General features: G+C 55.1%; 6 protein-coding genes across 6 annotated transcripts; all 6 read right to left on the bottom strand.

The window, feature by feature from the left end:
* Window positions 1–235: 235 nt before the first annotated feature.
* J7T55_004751 (uncharacterized protein) lies at window positions 236–1,549 on the bottom strand (the record flags this gene model as incomplete). The annotated part of the gene is made up of 1 exon (XM_053130473.1): window positions 236–1,549. One exon carries the CDS (start codon window positions 1,547–1,549, stop codon window positions 236–238), a length of 1,314 nt encoding a protein of 437 aa, XP_052991178.1.
* Window positions 1,550–2,625: 1,076 nt separating this feature from the next.
* J7T55_004750 (major facilitator superfamily transporter) lies at window positions 2,626–4,598 on the bottom strand (the record flags this gene model as incomplete). Its single annotated transcript, XM_053130472.1, has 6 exons — window positions 2,626–3,170; window positions 3,316–3,466; window positions 3,518–3,978; window positions 4,046–4,049; window positions 4,103–4,464; window positions 4,529–4,598. 6 exons carry the CDS (start codon window positions 4,596–4,598, stop codon window positions 2,626–2,628), a joined length of 1,593 nt encoding a protein of 530 aa, XP_052991177.1.
* A 5,056-nt stretch (window positions 4,599–9,654) lies between these two features.
* Window positions 9,655–11,071, bottom strand: J7T55_004749 (inositol monophosphatase; the record flags this gene model as incomplete). Its single annotated transcript, XM_053130471.1, has 3 exons — window positions 9,655–9,777; window positions 10,089–10,885; window positions 10,954–11,071. 3 exons carry the CDS (start codon window positions 11,069–11,071, stop codon window positions 9,655–9,657), a joined length of 1,038 nt encoding a protein of 345 aa, XP_052991176.1.
* Window positions 11,072–11,846: 775 nt separating this feature from the next.
* On the bottom strand, window positions 11,847–12,637 carry J7T55_004748 (uncharacterized protein; the record flags this gene model as incomplete). Its single annotated transcript, XM_053130470.1, has 2 exons — window positions 11,847–12,431; window positions 12,533–12,637. 2 exons carry the CDS (start codon window positions 12,635–12,637, stop codon window positions 11,847–11,849), a joined length of 690 nt encoding a protein of 229 aa, XP_052991175.1.
* Window positions 12,638–13,910: 1,273 nt separating this feature from the next.
* Window positions 13,911–15,489, bottom strand: J7T55_004747 (3-phytase a; the record flags this gene model as incomplete). The annotated part of the gene is made up of 2 exons (XM_053130469.1): window positions 13,911–15,255; window positions 15,326–15,489. 2 exons carry the CDS (start codon window positions 15,487–15,489, stop codon window positions 13,911–13,913), a joined length of 1,509 nt encoding a protein of 502 aa, XP_052991174.1.
* Window positions 15,490–16,677: 1,188 nt separating this feature from the next.
* Window positions 16,678–18,480, bottom strand: J7T55_004746 (uncharacterized protein; the record flags this gene model as incomplete). Its single annotated transcript, XM_053130468.1, has 2 exons — window positions 16,678–17,513; window positions 17,595–18,480. 2 exons carry the CDS (start codon window positions 18,478–18,480, stop codon window positions 16,678–16,680), a joined length of 1,722 nt encoding a protein of 573 aa, XP_052991173.1.
* Between the last annotated feature and the right edge of the window lie 63 nt (window positions 18,481–18,543).

Here is an 18,543-nt window from a genome sequence, read left to right as displayed (position 1 = left end):
TTTTCAAGAAGCTAGGCCTGACATAGCATCAATTTGGACAATGCTGGCAGATGTGCGCGTGCTTGCTCTCAGGGGGTCCACACCACCACGCTCGTAGCATAGGATCGGCAGTCGACATCAATAGACCCATAGTGCAGAGCATATTTCTTGATTGATCTGGATGCTTTAAAGCCAAAGACCTATTTGTGATTGATCTCTCGCTTTCCCAATACCTTCACAATGCACGTGTCTGTCACTACGACTTCCCAACTTCCTTCTCTTTCGCTTTGGCCGCTTTGAAGTCCTGCACCCAGGCGTCCGCCTTGGCCTTGGGGACCACGTAGATCTTCACGACCCCATCGACCACCTCGACACTGTCCAGGCTCAGCACCTTCAGCAGCGGCACCTTCTTGCCGACCTTGACCAAGCCGCCCGCCGCCGTCTCCATGAAGCACTCCACCGAGTTGGTGCTGTACTCACCCTCCTTGTCCCACGGCAGCGGGAACACGTAGCCAAAGTGCTGCACGAGCGCCTCCTTCTCGTTGAAGGCCTTGATGAAGTCGCTCTCGTAGTGCAGCGGGTACAGCAGCACGGCGGGGAAGCTGAGCGTGCTGTTGAGGTCTTCCGGGTCGGGCACGAGCTCGAGCCGCGCGTCGCCCATGTCGGGCGGCCTGCCGCTCGTGCGGACGGTGACGTTGCGCTCCTTGAGCGCGCCGGCCAGGAACGCCGCGCGCCGCTGCAGCGCGCGCCTCTTGTCCTCCTCGGCCTTGGCCTTGCGGTCCTGCTCCTCGGCGCGCGCGATGATGTCCCTCGCGACGGCGCGCAGGCTGGCGTTGTCGCCGTCGACGCTCAGCCCGCCCGCGCACGCGTCGTCGGCCTCCTGGACCCGCCCCACGGCCAGCAGCGCCCGCGCGCTGCGGTACCACGCCTTGACGTTGCGCGGGTTCAGCTTCAGCGCCGCGGCGCAGTCCAGCCAGCACGAGCGGTGGTTCTGCAGCTCCAGCTGCACCGCGGCGCGGTTGACGTACAGCGCCTCGAGCACGGCGCGCTGCGCCGCCACCTCGGCCTCGTCGTCGCCCCGCGGGTCGTTCTCGCGCGGCCTCTCGCCCTTCTCGCGGCGCTTGCCCTCCTTCACCACGATCGCGACGCCCCTCCCGTAGAACTCGACCGCGTCGCGCCACCGCCGCTGCTTGAAGCACTCGTTGCCGCGCTCCTTGAAGTCCGTGGCGTTCTCAAGCGGCGTGCCCTCGTAGGCCAGCGCCTCCAGCGCGGCCACGTCATCGTTCTCCTCCAGCTCAGTCATGAACAGCGGTGATTTGTTCAGGTCCTCCATGATCTCCTCGGCCGTCTTGCCGGCGTTGCGGGCGAGCTGGGGCGGCAGCTCTGGGGCTGCGACTTCTGGCGGTGATGGGCCGATTGGACCTGCTGCCGCTGGTGTTGATATAGCCTCATTTTGAGAATCCTTGTCTGTAGTAGTTGTTGTTTGTGTTTGTTGTGGTGGTGCATTTTGATCGTCTGAGATTTTTAGTGAAGACTCGGTCTTCTCAGTGATTTCGGTGAGTTGCACCATTTTGGCCGGGGTTGGACTGGTTCGCCTCGCGACCAGTTTGGAAATGGCAGACTGCTTGCCCTCTTGCAGAGTGTTCTCCACGGGATTGTTGAGATGTTCTGATGTCAAGCAGTTCAACGCGATAATGAGTTTCTCGAAGTTTCTCCAAACGGCGATTCCAGTTGAAATCCTTGATGAGGCGGGGCGGCCAAGTTATATCCGAAGGTTTGGATCAGCCTAACAATCACAGGCATATACAAAAACAAATGCATATCCAACTAAAATTCATAAAATACCCTCTAAATTCTCATGTACTACTTACCATACATGGTTCATCCACATTTAAATAACTAATACCCTACTGTGAATTGCGAGATTCCCCGCCGCTCTCTCATACATCCTTCATTCTCTCATCCAAGGCTCCCGACCCGGAACAGGCAGGGATCAGGACCGAGACGGCCAGGACGGCCCCGCCTATTCTATCACATCGGCACCTTTGTACCCGATTTCACATTTGATATTGTAGTCGATGTGATACATGATTTCGATAAATTTCGTCAGAATTACCTGGTGATCGATTTTTTACATGAGAAATACGTGCCGGTGTATCTGCTTTTTGCAAGGTGTCGTTAGCTCCATCTAGCCCTTACGAACCCCCCGTCCTTTTCCAAGGCAAAGGGACCTTGACTAAATGTAATTTGGTACAAAGTATCACCTCGAATTGTGATTTTTATTTTATTTTACAGTACTGTCTTGATAGGGATGAATTAATTTATACAAAGTCTGTCTATGCTAGGTATTGTGGTATCCTTTTCTCAATCGCCATTGCAAGACACCAAGCGCCAACGCCGCCCCCCGAACGTACACGACACAATCAAAGCCCAACCCAAACTCCAAGACATCAAATATATGTGACATGCGCCATTGTGAACCCAAAGAACCAACCGCTAATTCCGTGGCCGCGCTCTCCTTCATATCATCGTCAAGGTCGCGGAGCCCTCCATTGCCGCCTCTCCTCTTTTCCCTCGTCTTTTTCCCCCACAACTCTCCTGCACAGCAGCTCTCCTGGTTCCGGTGTTACAAACACATGCCGACCATTAATATTCGTCGTCAGAGATGTCCACAACAGACACAGTCGCCTGCTTCGACTGGGTGCGAACCAGGCTCTCCACCTCACAATAAACGTGGTCTTCGGCCTTGGTCCTCTGCACAGCGAAGCACTGGACAGACCCAACCAGAGCTGCAGCCGCACTTCCCCACCAAGCCAAAGCCGTGCAGTCCATTCTGCTTCCGACCGTGTAAAGGTACCCAGCGACAGGCGGTGCGACCATTCGACAAGCCGCTCCGGCACTGGCTGCGAAACCGTTCACTCTGCCTAGGACGGATCTCGGTGCTGCTTCCTTGATCTGAATAAGCAGGAGCGGATATACGAGGATCGAGAAGATGTTCCGAATGGTCAGGTTGAAGTAGATGGCGGGGTACAGAAGGGACTCAGGAACCCAGACGAGGAATGGCATTAAGAAGCAGGCGATAGGATGCAGCACAGTCACAATGATGAACAGTCGGAACACTCCGACCTTCTCAGCAGCGACAGGGAATATGACGGCTTGGATGAAGAGAGCGATGGCCCCGTTAACAGCCACTAGGAAACCCATTAGTCCACTGTTTCTAGAGATTACTGAAATGAATTCTGGAGCTGTCTTCGGATGCCATGAGTCTTCTGCTTCACGCCAAGACTCTGTGCGTGAGACAGACCAGAAAGGGCGCAACGCTTGTGGAATACTCACTTATCATGCCGACCGCAGAAACCGACAGGCCGAGTCCTCCAGGGAAATAGAGAAAATTCGAGGGGATGATAGAGTTGATGGAGTCAACCACGGCTCTGTCATCCTCGAAGAAGATCGGCAGCAAGTGATCGAAGCACATCGCATGGTATGTCTATCAGAGGTTAGTATCCAATTCCTGACAGGACTCAGAACTGTGGCTTACATATATGGACAAGCTAACGACCACTGCCATGATGCGCTTGTTGCGGAAAATGTTGAATGACACCATCTTCTCCGACTCCTGTTGCGTCTCCGTCGCCTCTGATTCCTGGGTCAGGAAAGTGCCATACGTTTCCGCCCTGAGGTCCACGGCAGGGCGTTTGACGGCATCGGAGGTCTCCCTAAGAGGCGTCTCCTCAGACACGTAAGTTTCTGCTGGGAGCAGGATCCGAGACTGCATGCCAGGATGCGTCTCCTCAAGCAGGATGTAACCCAGGACTATGCTGACAAGAAGAAGGGCGGCGCAAATAAGATTCGGCAGAAGATATGGGAATTTATCGAACAGACCGCCTTCGGGAAACATGGTCGGCCATGTTTGGTGAGGATCCGAGAATGTGCCGCCGATACACGGTCCTACTATGGTTCCTATGCTCCATACGAACGGCATGATGGAGTAAGCTCTCGCTTCGGTAAGTTAGCACGTCATGTCATCTCAGTCGAAGGCAAAACGAGTGGTCGCCGCAGTACTCACGTTCCTGGATGAAGTCAGCCATGCATGTCTTGATTTTGCTGCAGACGAGGGACTTACATGTTCAGGCTTCGTGACTAGCTCTCCAACCATGGTTTGAATAACTCCAATGTTTCCATTCAGGGCTCCGCCGAAGACACGCCCAGCTAGGGCCACCCAAATATTGTCGGCAAAGCCAAGGACAACCATGGAGATCATCGTGCCGACACATCCCAGCAGAAGGACGGGTTTCCGGCCGATGCGATCGCTCAGACCGCCCCAGTACATGCCCATCAGTGCCTCCGCCAGAGCGAAGGACGAGATGAGCAGGCCAGAATAGGTGGATGCATCTTCTTCATTGCCGACCTTGAAGCGCTTGACGAGCTGCCAGGCATATGGGAAGATAGAAGTGAGGGCGATAGGCTCGGCGAGACGAACGATAGCTTAGAGGTGTTAGTCGACATGTCCACAGAGGTGTGTATCCAGGCGATAAGGAGTCGTTCATACCAAGTAGAAAGAGCTGTAGAGTTGGGAAGTCGTCCGGATTACGGGTTGATCTCTGAGTCGTTAGGGTCATTGCTTCTGAAAGTTGATCTCAGTCTTACGACTCGCAACACGACACTGAAGCAGATGAACGAAAGTACAAGTGCAAAGTGAAGCGTCGATGCTGGGCAGCAAATATACTGCTGGATTTTCCCCTCTCTTTCGATCCTGACAGACCGTGGAAGAGTGTGCAACGAGTTGGGCAGGACGCCGTGTTGGTTGGTTGATATATTTATATATGTGTGTGTGTTTACTTCTGACAGCTGTAGTAGAGACGGCGCACAACAGATGATGAGTTGCGAGGAACAGGAGAAGAAGAGAGGAGGAAAAGATGATGATCTATGAAGGAGAAAGTTGGCGAAGTAGTCGCGGCGTGGTACGGGGGGAGGAGGTAAATATTTGTGTGCCTGGGGTGCCTGGTGTGAGAGCCATGCCAGATGGGTTATATCTGTGCACTGATAAGCAACAGAAAAAAGAGAGAGAGAGAGACCACGACAAGCAGGGCGGAAGCGAGTGCAACGGGGCGGGAGTTGAAAGTACGGTCAGGATGATTTTCATCTGTCATGGGCTGGTCTGGTCTGGAAGCAGGTGGCTTCCCTTTCCTTTCCTAGCCAAGTGCCCGAGAACGGACGGAGTATCTGGTGGTGCTTGCCCATCCTCTGCCATGCCATGCCCATGCCATCGCACAGTGGAACCCGAGTAGTCTGTGGTACAGTATAGAATAGAGAGACACAGAGAGAGAGATGTGCAGGCTGGGGAAGGTGCGCGGGTTGTTGTTGGATAGACGCACTGCCCCGACTTCCGGCGCCAACATAGCGGATCGACCATGAAGTGGGTCCTGCTTCGGATACGCAGTGCGGTGGGGCAGCAGTTGCAATTGCCAGACCAGGGAATGTTCTCGCTCTGTGTGTACCTCGCAGGGATGCCACGAGACGCAAAGACATTGACGTTTTCGCATCAGCTTCATGTGATGAACACTTCGTTTTTTTCTCTTAGTGTTCCCTTATCTCCCTGTGTATGCATCTGAGTCGTGCAAGGCATGTGAAGCTTGTACATTCTGCAATTGAATTTCAAGAAAACAGGCTGAGGTGAGGTTCTGCCTTCCCAGTCATCCTCATTTCCCAGCGCAGGCAGGACCAGACCGCTCGGCGACTCATCGGACTTGCTATGTGCAATAGGCGAGAGGAGCATTGCGGCTCGTGATGCAGGTCTGCAAGCGTCTGGAGCGGTCCAAACCTGCGAAGCGACAGGCGACAGTGCAAGGATCGACTCTATGCACTGCACTGCTCTGCACTGCACGTTGAATCCGACTTCACACCGGGGTGGCACAGACTTCGGGAAGTAGCGAGCATCCTGGGCGCTATCCCAGCAGCAGCTAGGCCTTTCCTCCATCCGGCCCCACGTCAACACCAAGACATGGAGGGAGCTCCCATGTCTCACATCAAGGTCCGCATTCGTCCCCCGCGCCTCGTGCATGTTCCATACACACCACACAACGGCACCGCCCATCATGTCGGGAGCACGCGAGCCATACCACAAACGAAGAACAGCGTAAACAACGTCACGACGATCGTCAACACAAACGTCTGGATTCCACCTTCTTCACCAATCTGACAGCAAGAGTTGCTGTCGACTCTACTGCATGCACAACTAGCCCTTCTCGGCTATCGGGACGGCTACGGCGAAACCGTACAAGACACTACTCACACCCGTTCTCCCGAGTGGCTGGTGACCCTTCTTCTCCTGAGTCGCATGTGTGCGTGTGAGTGTGAGTTGTCCTCCCGAAACATGCTCACCTAGGTTTGATGGTTATCTGCTCGCTCCCAAGTGCATTGATGCCGCCCTTACCCAGCAATGACGTCGAAGGGGGCCGACAAATGACTCTCCTTGAGTGAATCTAAACTTTTCTGCTCTGCTTGCAGTCGGTCGATCCTCTGCAAACAACACACCTCGTTGGACGGTGAATGCCCGGACAGGCAGCGAGTAGCCATGTTGTCAAGTCAATAATGTACTGTCCAGACTGTGCACCCTGCATTGCAACACCGTCGAGTGGCCCACTGCAAAAATTTGCAGATCGAGGCGCGCTAGGCTGATCAACAATCGACGCAGCAGCAGGGCTCCTGGGCTCCTGGCTTCAGATCCACATGTCCGGTCGGCTGAAGTTTAAGTCCAAGTCGTTCCATGGCACAGTCTGCGAGACCAGTCAGGCCAGTCAGGCTGCACAGACAACTCCGAGGCGCAGAGGCTCTCTCTTCTTCCAGACCGCCCCGTTATCCGTCATCTGTCACTGGCCACGGCTCATCCTAGTCTGGATGATCAAATGGTACGCTTGAGAGGCCGGCAAATTTCCAACGCCTCCCGCGGTGGCTACTGCACCTGTGTGCATCCATCCTCGGCAAGCCGCAGCTGCACGCACAACCACCAAGCCCCATGTTCCTCACTCGACATGCATGTGGCTTGCTTGACGGCGCCGTGCTTGGTCGATTGTTTGTTTGTTGAGGTCGCACCACACTACCACAGTCGAGCACGATCGCCGCCCGTTGAGCGCAAGATTACCACTCCAGATGTGGGAAGGATGGCACGATGCCGTGTCCCTGTCGCATCTTCAGTTGAACAAGATCGGATGTTGATGCGAGTCTTATCGAGTGCAACTCGCTTCGGCTGTCATGCATGCAGTACAGGGCGAATGCACACCGCGCCGGTGTGTCCCAGGGCACAACAGCAGCGCCTATCAACATCGGTTGATGTGCCCACTTCCCTTGGATGCGACCATGGCGTGTGTGCAGCCCGTACACCCACCTAGAATCGAAATTGGCTCTTGTAATTTCCCACACGCCATCTCCTCCTCCTCCCCATCTCCCAGCACAGGCGGGGTTGGTTGCTGCCGTTGTCGCTGTGCGAGATGCGCTAGCTTTTCCCGGGGTCTGATGGATAAAGTCTTGCTAGTGCAAGTTTGCTCGGGGGAAATGCTCCCGGTTCTCATTCGGATGTGGGCCTGAGACGAACGCTCCCATCACCAGAGAACCTCACTTCTCGAACCATTCATCCCATAGTCGTCACTTTTGGCTTCGATCGGATCAGGGAACGTCCATGAAGGGCCCAACTAAATAGTCTTCTGCATCCGGAACGTTGAAATGGAGGCTGAAAGACCCCTGCAGCTTAAGTACCACCCGACCCGTCCTTCCCCAGACTAGTATGGGCACTGATGGGGTCTTCCCGTGGGGGTTCCCAGGGGATCGTCGAATTACAACTCCGCAAAAGCGCACCAGAACCCCACGAGCCTGCTTTGTACCTGAGCACGTAATAACGGCCAAACAATTGGCTTGTTATATTCAGAGATACGGCACGGGTAGACCCGTGGTCTCTTATTTTAAATATTCTACCTAAAACCTCAAGGCGATGTATTTTCCGAAGTTGGAGCTGCATCGGATATCGGGCCTAATCCGAGCAGACTCGATATATCCCGCAGTACATTAAGCAATTAAAAAAATAAAATAAAAACCATCGAACCATACAAGATCTAGCAGAATCTTCTGCAGAATACATGATCTAACCACATCGCCTTTGCCTCTGCTCTCGCGCATCTCCATGTGTTAGTCAAGTCAAGTTATGCCCTCGTTCGTAGTCTCTTCTAAAGTTCCAGGTGAACATAATGCCTAGGTACATATCAATTCTCGCACCAAGGGCACAATGGTTCAAACCAACAAGCAACAGTTTCGCATTTTCTGCTTCCCTGTGCCAGGAAATAGTTGGTAGACAGGACAATATACCGAAAGTTGTGAAGGTTCTCGGGCTCGATGACATGAGCAGTTGCCCGGGGAATTGTGCTACTTTATGGCTGGCCGGTTCAATAAGCCCGCCTTCTATGCAGACAGATGGAAAGTTTGGAGTAGCGCAGATCGTTCGGGCTCGAGTAAATGTCTCTGTCTACCAACAACACACAGGTGGCAAATGAGGCTTGAGCCGTGTGGCGAGCGGGAATAAGCAGTGGGAATCTGGATGCGGGCAACCGGTCAGGAGTAGATACAAGCATATGCTGATCATCTATCGGCAAGTCCGTCGCCCCGTGTAACCAGTTGCAATCATTAGCACGCCTGTACGCGTGCACGGCGTGGAAGTTCAACAGCCGACATCGCAGTGGGATTCATGGGGAAAGCATTCACGGTGGCAGAAATATGGTCGAGGCTCTATGGAAATAGCGAGTTCATTTATATAGCGGTAGCGAATATCTTTATGTGGAGAACATTCCCTTTGGTTGAGCTTAACATCGACAGAAGTATTCTTATACACAAACATATTTTCTTTTTCGAGAAAACGTCAACATCTGAAAGATTGCTGCAAATGCCATGCTGCCGAATGCAGGCGTCTGAGATTACAAATCGAATTGAGGATCGCAAGGAGTATCAGTTGCTCAGATTGTTTTCAAAATATCGACTATCTGTCCAGAGAGCTTATGACCGCAAGTCATAGTAACTGTCGACCTACTTAGTCTTCGAGAATTCGCACAGCCTTACCAATTTAGTTTTATTGCTTCCAGCTTCGTATATACGCCACGGTACATCGAGGTATTATCGCTCAAGGCAACGCAAAGTGGGCTGAAAAGGACTATACTAGTCAAATGCAAACTCGAGGATGGAATATAGAAATGTGAGCTGTTCTCATTTTGTACAAATATCCTAGACACAACCGGCCCCGATACCAGCTTTCAGGTCTCGTAATGCCCAGGTGCCGACTCATAAAATATCACTCCAGTCCTGTCTTGCATTTTTTAGTAACACCCTGGCATCAAACCTACACAAGAAACTTGGTGATTGACAGTGAGCCCTTGTGTACGTGGTCTCGTGCTTGCGGGCATCCCTGAGTGTCTCGACAGGCTGTCCCACAAGGCCTACTGTGAAATTCGAGAAGACTGTATCTTTTGCGCACTGAGCTTTGTTAATAGTCGTATAGCTATGAGAAGTCTTTTGATGAACACGATTTGTCGTTGACGTTGTTTGGGAGCTTTCTGCGGGGATGTCATTGGCGTGACACCGCAATGTCATTGTCCACGATTCTGGCCGCCTGGCTTAATGATCGAGGAACATTGGGAATCAATACTTGTGCAAGTTCTTCTCGAGCGCACAATTTGTCATCTCTTCAACTCTGAACACCTCAGATATGCGAGTAGGCACGAGTATCTCGCTGCGCGAAGCCGAGTTCCGGGAGCTGAACATCTATACGTCAGACAATCGTGGTTGATTGTTGTCTTCCGCCTCTAGAGGACAAGATATAGATCTTCACTCAATCCCAATGAAATGCTAGAAGCCACTTATCCATGCTTGCCCCAAGTCCTCGAACTGTTCCAGCTAGTCGATGATCACTCGTTAAGAGTCAATGAAAGGCTCCTGATGCACATGTGAATGGTGTATAACGCCCCAGATTCTTGTCTAAATTGCGATCTATCGTCTTGTATGGAGCGCATTATCCAGAAACACCACTGCATGCGACTCTAATGCTTATACTGCATCTTCCCATCACCAATTACCTTCCACACCTCCTCCACAAGCTCCTTCTGGCCGCTGGGCGCGCCCCTCACAGCAAGGTAGACCCTCGAGTCCAGCGGCGGGTCCCAGTCCCCGGGGTTCCCACTCGCGACGATCCCACCGGCCTCGGCAAGGATGCACCAGCCCGCACACACGTCCCACGCGTAGCACCCGCCCTCCCAGTACACGTCGAGGCCGCCCTCGGCAACGGCGCAGAGGTTCAGCGCCGCGGAGCCCAGGTTGCGGATCGAGTGGACCATCGCGCCCCCCGTCTCCTTGCTCGCCGCGAGCCTGCGGAACGTCTCGACCTTGACGTCGAAGTTGGGCCCGTCGCGGCTGCTGCCCCACTCGCAGGCCACCAGCGCGGTCGAGAGGTCGCCGAGCGCGGGCGCCTTCTTGCCGTCGCCCCTGCCCGCCGCCGGCAGCCGCACCCTCTCGCAGCCCTCGGAGCCGTCCTTCAGGATCCCGCGCGCGGCCAGCGAGGCGTTGCGCTGCGCGTAGGCGCCGTGCCCGGCGATGCCCGTGTACAGCAGGTCCTGGAAGGGGTTGTAGACGACGCCCACGCTCGGCTTGCGGCCCACGGCGAAGCCGAGAGAGATGCATGCGTTCGGGAAACCGTGGATGAAGTTCGTCGTGCCGTCTATGGGGTCGACGATGAAGGTGGGCTCGTCGGTGATCTTGGTCTCGCCTGCTACGTATGTCTCCTCGCCGACGAAGAGGAATTTGGGGTAGAGGGTCTGCAGGCGAGTGGTGACGTGTTTTTCGACGGCCTGGTCAGTCTCGGTCACAATGTCGACGGCTTTGGGAAGAGAGGAGGAAGATCAGCTAAGTCGCTATCAAAGAGAGGGGGGGGGGGGTTGGCCCTACAATTGAGCTTCGTGCCGGTCGAGATGCTGTTTGGGTTCGCAGCCATGATCATGGATCCCGCCTCGAAGGCGATGGCCACAAGATCATCGTGGACCTTTTGCAAATTAATTTCCGCCATCTTGGGAAGAACTTGAATTCTGTCAAGGTGGCCTTGTCCTATGGTTGAAGCACCGACCTGGGAGTGTCGCCATTTCGTGGGTGTGGTCGGGGAGGAAGTGCGTGGAGGGGCATGTCAGCATATTATATGGAGGGGCTTGACTGCAACAACGTCAGTGGGTCCACTGAGGGGGATTTTGAGAGGTCCCCACGCACAGCACAAGCATCCGTCGTGGGGGAGGACCCTTGGCTTTATCAGATGCCAAGCATTTATTGTGATCCGTCCTGGCCGTTTTCTGGGTTGGCATGCAGGCATGGCATTGCATGGCACGTCTGCTCCTTCGACCCAGGGTCTGCCGTACAATGGATATGTGTGAGACATAGGTAGGCACTCTGTGTCTAAGAGTAATAAATGCCTTTGAATCAGAAAGAATGGTCTTGAAACCTGGAGTATCAAACAGCCAACAAGCACACGCCAACTTTTGCGTAGACAAATCAATCAGTCATGAACAGATAGAGAAAAAAACCATGTCTCCAAGCCCAAACGACCTCCCGCCCGCATATCCTAACCATGATCGTGTACTCGTTACAGGTCCAAGAAGCCTCCCGCCCCCCAAACATCGCAGGGCCGCTCAATGCCTCTACAGGCATTGACGAGCCTGCCCCAGAGTTCTGTAATCGATGCCATGTCTCCTTGCTCCGTCAAGATCCCGCATTCAAGCCCGTTGTATCGCGTTCGCGCGCTATCCTCGTAATTTATTTCCGGATCCGCAACCAGCTCCTCGTGTTGCACACAATCAGACGTTCTCCCGGAAGATACTCCTCCTCTCACTGGCGTTATCGGCCTGCCGCTCACCGTCCATTGGCCGTGGAGAAACGCCTCTCAGGCTGATGTTAGACGGCTCGGCGGCGTCATCGTCAAAAGGGTTCCGTCCGTCCCGACTCAGCGTCCTGCCCCTATCCCCGTCAAACCCTAGTGGAGCCATCCGCGGCGTCGCAGCCAGGTTCATCGAGTAGCTCTCGTGTTCGCTAGCACCGGCGTAGGCAGTGTTCTCATCATGACGCGACGGCCGGCCGGGCTGGTGCAGCCCCAGCTCCTGCTCCTCGTAATAGCCTCCTGGCCCGTAGTTGTCCGCCTCGTTGCCGACGCGCGAGTCCCAGGCCTCGTCCGGGTCGAGAGGTCCGAAGCCGCGCCGTCCGGGGGCTTGGCCGGCGCCTTCGTATGCGCCGGCGGCGCTACGGTTGTTGCGGTTTTTGAACTTGCGGATCTGGTCGTTGAACCACCCGGACACACCTCCTGGCGCCGGAGCCGGCGGACCATACGGCGACGGGTCGGATTTGTGCATAAAAGGTACGAAGGATGTCAGTGATGGAGGAGGAAGCTGTATTGATTGTATTGTCAGTCTTGCGCCGTTGTATAGCATGTACAGGGTGAGGACAATAAGGGAAAGCAAGCGATGTGAGCATGAATGCGATCACGTACCCCAAGCTTCTTAGCTTGCAGCCTGCTATAGAAGACCCATCCTACGCCACCGACGACAGCGAGCACGACTATCGTGATGATGATCGCCCCAGCCGTCCCGACCATTTTGAATGTGTGGTCGTCGTCTTCTCGACGTCTCGTCGCGAGGCGGACTTGGCGCTTATGGTGGTGAAATGAAGTCGCAGACAGCTGACGTTTGGCGACCTGGGAGATGGGAGCGAGCTGAGGGGCGCCTGTTCAGGCAGAGGCGATGGACTGATTGATCTCAACCTGGGCCTGGGCGTTGCACAGCTGACATTTGATGCGAGGTTTGGATTTTGTCGCGTGAGATCTCTCCTTGGGCTAGGTAGGTAAGATCCGGAGAAACATTTGCCAAACGGGTCGTTGCTGCTGAAAAAGGGTCGGGTTGGGTTGGACAAGTACTCTCGTACAAGGGGAAATCCCTGGGCGAAGCTGAGAAGGTGTGACGCTGGTGGTGCCGCAGAAGCTCCGTCACCGAGCAGCTCGCTTGGGGAGCGACCACTCCCGTCGCTCAATCACTCTCAGCCGGCTGGATTTGGGGTGCCAATAAGCTTGGTTTGGAGGGGGGCCAGCGGGCCCTGGTCTGGGGTCTTAGCAGGCTATGGTTTCCACGGTGCCTTGCTGCGATAAGGTACCTAGGTAGTAAGGTTTCCTTGGGCCCACCTGGAGTGGGCTGAGCACCAGCAACCCATTGGCCCAAGCTCCCGCTAAGAAACCCAAGCACTGGTTCTAACATGCCAGCCATTCTCACTGCCTCTCCAGCTGCCCGAGAAGGGCTGCGAGAACCACATGAGTCCTCACGATGTGGATGCTACACTGACTGACAGACTGTCTTAAGTGAGTGACTGCACAATCATCAACATACTGGGATGAGCTTCTCTTTGATGTCAGCGACTTTGCTCTTGCTGTGGCCAAAAAAGCCGAGGGCAGCATTTCGGGGGAAATGCAGACAGACTCATGTCTCAATTGTCCCCAGTTTAATTTCTCACGTAAAGTATACCTAGTCTAATTACAAAGGACTATCAGTCAAGTTTCCAGGGAGGCAATCAGCACCAGAGACATAGTCCCTTCATTCAGGACAGTCCCCACGTGGCCTCGACCGAGCTGCTGGTACTCAGAAGATGCTGTGGCCAGCACGGAGATATGGTACATCGAACATCTCGGCACGAGTCAAGAGTCGCGACTCCGACTCCACCGAGAAGAAACCAATTCGAAATGAGTAGAAACAGAATTAATGTTCGTTTAGATATCAACGAAACTCAATTTCATGCCTCATCAATATGCCAGTGTATATGCTTACAATGTACAACAGATAAGGTTGCGCCATGCTATATATGCCATGCAAGAAGTGCCATGCCTATGAAAAGCACGAGGCCCAGTCCCCACCGCTCCTCGCGAAGCTCAAGCTGTCGACAAACTTGCTCAGCGTGCACCGGCCGAGCTCGTCGGCGCCGCAGCCCTGCAGCGGCGTGACCCGGTCGTTGACCAGGACGCGGACCAGCTCCTCGGCCCCGCTGTCCTGGCACGTCATCTTCTCCACGTACATGCGCGCCGAGAACGGCACCGTCCACGACGACGAGTACCCGCCAGCCTGGTCGGCGGCCGTTCGCGTCGTGTTGGACAGCTGCGCGGTGGTGTTGTACAGGCCCAGCGCCGAGAAGATGGCCGTCATGTCGTTGTCGTGGCTGAAGTCGGCGTAGAGCGTCCGGTTCAGCGGGAAGGTGGCCGGGTTGCCGTCCAGCGTGCTGTTCGTGGTCGTGCTGTCCACCACGGGCTGGCCCGTCAGTCTGGCGATGAGCTCGTTCGTGAATCCCACGCCCTGCGTCGGCCCCAGTGGGTTGCCGTTCGAGTAGCCGTACCATTTGTCCAGCGTCTGGAGGTAATCGTAGCTCTTCCACTCGTCCGCTGTGAAGAGCCCGCAGAAGTCCGACAGCTTCCCATTCACGTCCGCGACGGTGTTGAACGGGCACAGATCCATGATGGAAATCGTGTCTGTAGCCGACAGGTTCGCACCCGGCAGGTTCGCGTTCAGCCGGGCCGTGATGTTGCGTGTGAATACATCCATCCAGATGCTCTTCGCGTTGTCCTTGATCTCAGAGACCGGGCCATCCTCAAACGCCGTGCACAACTCGTGGTTGAGGGTGTTGTTCATGCCATCCTCCTCGGAAATCGTAACGATGTTGTAGGGAAAGGTGTCGGCTCCATCGGCCTCCGCGTCGGCAAGCCGGGCCTCGTGGAATCCCTGGGTCCAGTTCTGCGCAGACTCGACAACCCTGTCCTGGCCCGAGGAACGCACAAATGGGCTGGCCACCCTTGTCAACTCCCCATAACGCTCGTAGAACTTGGTCCCCGAATTGATCAGCTCCTGCTGGCCAAAGGTCGTGAGCTGGTCTGCGCCCAGGGTGTACACATAGTCCTTGATGAACTCGTAACCAGCGCCATAGCTGGACACGGAGCTCTGAATGCGCTGGATCGTCGTGTTGTACACTGCCGTCTTACTGGCAGTGGGATCACGCGCGCCGTGCCGGCTCAGGATCTGGGCAAAGGTGATTGTGCACTGCTCAGGGACGGCGTTGTCGATCTCCGAGGGCACGGCGAAGTAAGGACTGTACTGGCCCCAGTAGTGAGATATCTCAGGCGAGCACTGGAAGCCGTTGGCGACGGTGTCACAGCTGGAATCGTTGACGGCCCTCACCACGCGCCTGAACTATCCTGTCAGTAAGCATGAACAGGTCCGAAAGTCCGGGTGGGACGACGTGATGGGCTACTCACGCAGTGGCAGTGACCAGGTGGTAAAGGAGAATGAGTGACAGGGCGGCCATGGTGAGCTTCAACACGGTACGATGGCGATTTGACCAAAAGCCGAGTGCCTCCTGGGCCTCCCTCGCCGGGTTGCGGTTGGCGAGGGGGCTGTACTTATATCTACCACGCGCCATATTGACCGTGTCTTTCAGGGTGTCCCAGAGACCCATACTAGCGGTCCCCTTTTCCCTCGCCGCACGTGCTCTCGATCATCCCTTGTCCAGGGTCGGGTCGAGGATGCCGGGATTCACTCTGCCAGCGGAGGTGGAGACGCAGCTACGGCATTTCACCGGTCGTGTTACCTTCCGAATCAGAGCGGTGGTGGTGGTGGTGGACTGCGTGAGTCGAGAGGCACTAGACAAAAGAGATGGGTGCTGTCTGGGAACCCTCGGTGACAGAAGTGGTTGGGCTGAGTTCGCGGGTTGATGCGAGTCGACCAATGCTCGAGCCCACGTGCGCCTTGACTTCTTGCGGTTGAGCGTTTGTGAGAAATTGATTGCGCGGCAGGGTCCACAGTAGTCCCTCACGGCAGTGCTGGCCGTGCTGGCAGCAGTTCACGACGGTCAAGGGCACTCAAGGGCACTCAAGGGCACTCCAGGTTGGCGGGCCGATAAGCATTCCCCGCCGAGCGGGACGGCTTGTTTCATCACCTCAGGAGCATCTCCATCGACGTAATATTCTGGTGCCACGCATAAACTCGTTATCCAATCAAGACAAGTTCGAGCAAACATAAGCCAGCGCTGTGCTTGCCACCTACCGGCATAGAATTAGGCGTTAACGTTAAGGTTCAGTTCGGGAAGATCTCCCGTTGTGCCTGCACGGTCCAGCTGACCCTCCGAGGGAACCTTTCCTTATGTACGGCACCGTTGGCAATCGTCCCCGATGTGGGCAGGGAAAGGCAGAGGTCCAAGGCAGTTGGGATAGATGGCGGTCCTATTGGACAATATCAATTCGTACTTGGTATCCTGGTATCTAAGAGTAGCTTCAACAGCAAGCTGCAACCAGCAGCAGTGACAATGACAACAACAGCGCTGGCCAGCCATGAAGACAAACAATGTAAATCAAAGGGGCTTCGATCGAGAAGCTTCCCTCCGCAAGTTGCAGCAACTCGCAGACGTCAAAGATCAACCATGATGATATCTCATCCACGCCTTTCACCGGCCCATTGCCTTTCTGGGCCTTGAAGTTCCAACCTGCCGGGTCCACCCATAGCCACATTAGACCCTTGCCCAATTTTGTCATGTTATACCCCCAAAATGCATCCTTTCTACGCCCATTTTCATCTCTTCGTGATTTTCTATTCTCGCTCTCAGGGGCAGCCCTTAGAAAGCAACGCCAACTGAAGTGGGCCGTGGGCCTTGTACTGCGACTCCATCCACAGGCCTTTCACGGCTACCGAAGGTCCCAGTTCGGGACAGGCTCAGACTCGCCGAATGCCCACTCATGTATCCAGAAGTAGAGGCACTGTCCTTCCTCCTCGCGGCCTCAGGCGGTGTGCTCCCAGGGCTCCAATTAGATGTCGCCGTGGTTGTTCCAGGGCCAATGAATGGGTCTTCGTCGGTAGAGTACACCGAGTGCGTCTGGCTTCGTGTGATATCCGACATGGATCCGAAGCTGCTCCTCCGGCCGGAAAAGACAGCCGACGGCGGTAGGGTTTGGTAGAACCCGTCGCGGTCAGTGAGTGCGCGGGGTGCGTTGGTGACGCTGTCGAGTGAAACCTCGCGCCTGTGTTGCGGAGAAGGGACTTGTTCGCGGTCTTCCACGCCCGCGGGGAATAGCCAGCTTGACACGCGCGAGAATGACTTCTTCTTCCGCAAGGGAGGCCTGAGGATCAGCGGTAGAGGTGGTGCGAGAGGGACGCTTATGTTGACGCTGTTGTCAATGATTTGGGGGCTGCACCACGGAGGGTGGGAGTTGAATGCGGACTCAGGCACAGGCCTCGGTGGTGCCGAGGGCGGTTCCTGCTGAGCTCTTGGCTCGTCAATGCTTTGAGAGCGGTGCTGGTTTCGCGGTGGAGGAGGAGGGGGGAAAGGAGGGTTGATGTCAAATGTGGATCGAGTCGAGGGCGCAGTCCGAGGGCGGTCTATGCTAAGGCGCTCTGCGAATGATGGACCCGATGGTGGCATGAGTGGGACAGGAGGCATGGGTTCTTCATCCTCTGCAATACTGTAAGTGTCTGATCAAGTGAAACGTGATGCTCAAAGAATGAGCAAAAAAAAAAAGAGGACAGGCTACTCACCAGCCACGCCATATATTGATGACGGCCGGCTCAAACAAAAGCTTTGCCGCTCTTTGACCGACTCGATCTCCATGTCGAGCTTTTCCTTCTCGATCATTGCGCTTGCGATACGCTCCACGATGGCTTCCACGCTCGGTGAGGTGTAAGCTCGGGGTCGGGTGCGAGCACGTGGTGGTATCCTCGGAGGACTGTCTCCAGTACTGCTTGTTGCAGTTGTGAAAGACGCCACATCGTTCACAGGACGTCTTGGGATGTGGAATGACTGAGACGAATAGCTCCGCGAATGGGCCAGGGTGCTGGCATCTTCGTCGAAGGTGTCCCTAGTGAGTGCCCGCTGGGGTGGTGACGGCGCAGTGTTCTGAGTGAAATACGGCAGCAGTGGTGATATTTGCTCGTCCGCTTGGTAGATGCTCAGCTCAAGCGGCCGAAATGGTGGGGCAGATCGAGGCAAGTCTGCTGTCGAGGTCATGAAATTGACAGCTCCCGTACCAGTGTGCTGGAAGTCAAAAGGGTTCGATATCATCGGTCGAGGCGCTTTCCTCTTGCCAGAGCGAAAATTCCGGTCGATCCAGCCGATATCTCCTTGTTTTGCTGCGGCCCTCTTACTCTCTTTCCGCACCTTTCCCATGGACAAGGACCGCTGTCTTTGCGCCCGGGGCGGCGGCATCGGTGCAGGCTGGTCATAGTAGACCTGGTAGTAATTCTTTTCTGGTAGGCCTTGTCGGTTCAGTGCTTCGCGCCTCATGAGACTGTCGTCCATGGGATGGGTGCCGAACACACCAGAGACAGACTCACTTCGAGGGTCCTTGCTGTCGGAGCATGGGAAGAGCAGAGCCTTTATGGTATCCAGCCACCCATGTGAGACCTGCACGCCACTAGAACCCATCTTTGTGGTGATTATATGGAGAACTCCCTCATGCCGACCGCTTGTGTGAGGAAGGTAGCAGGG

The sequence above is a fragment of the Diaporthe amygdali genome, assembly GCF_026229845.1.
Source record: "Diaporthe amygdali strain CAA958 chromosome Unknown NODE_23_length_778278_cov_65_433824, whole genome shotgun sequence".
Taxonomy (NCBI): Eukaryota; Fungi; Ascomycota; class Sordariomycetes; order Diaporthales; family Diaporthaceae; genus Diaporthe; species Diaporthe amygdali.
The sequence above is the reverse complement of the archived record's forward strand: the minus strand, read 5'-3'. Positions and strand labels throughout refer to the sequence as shown.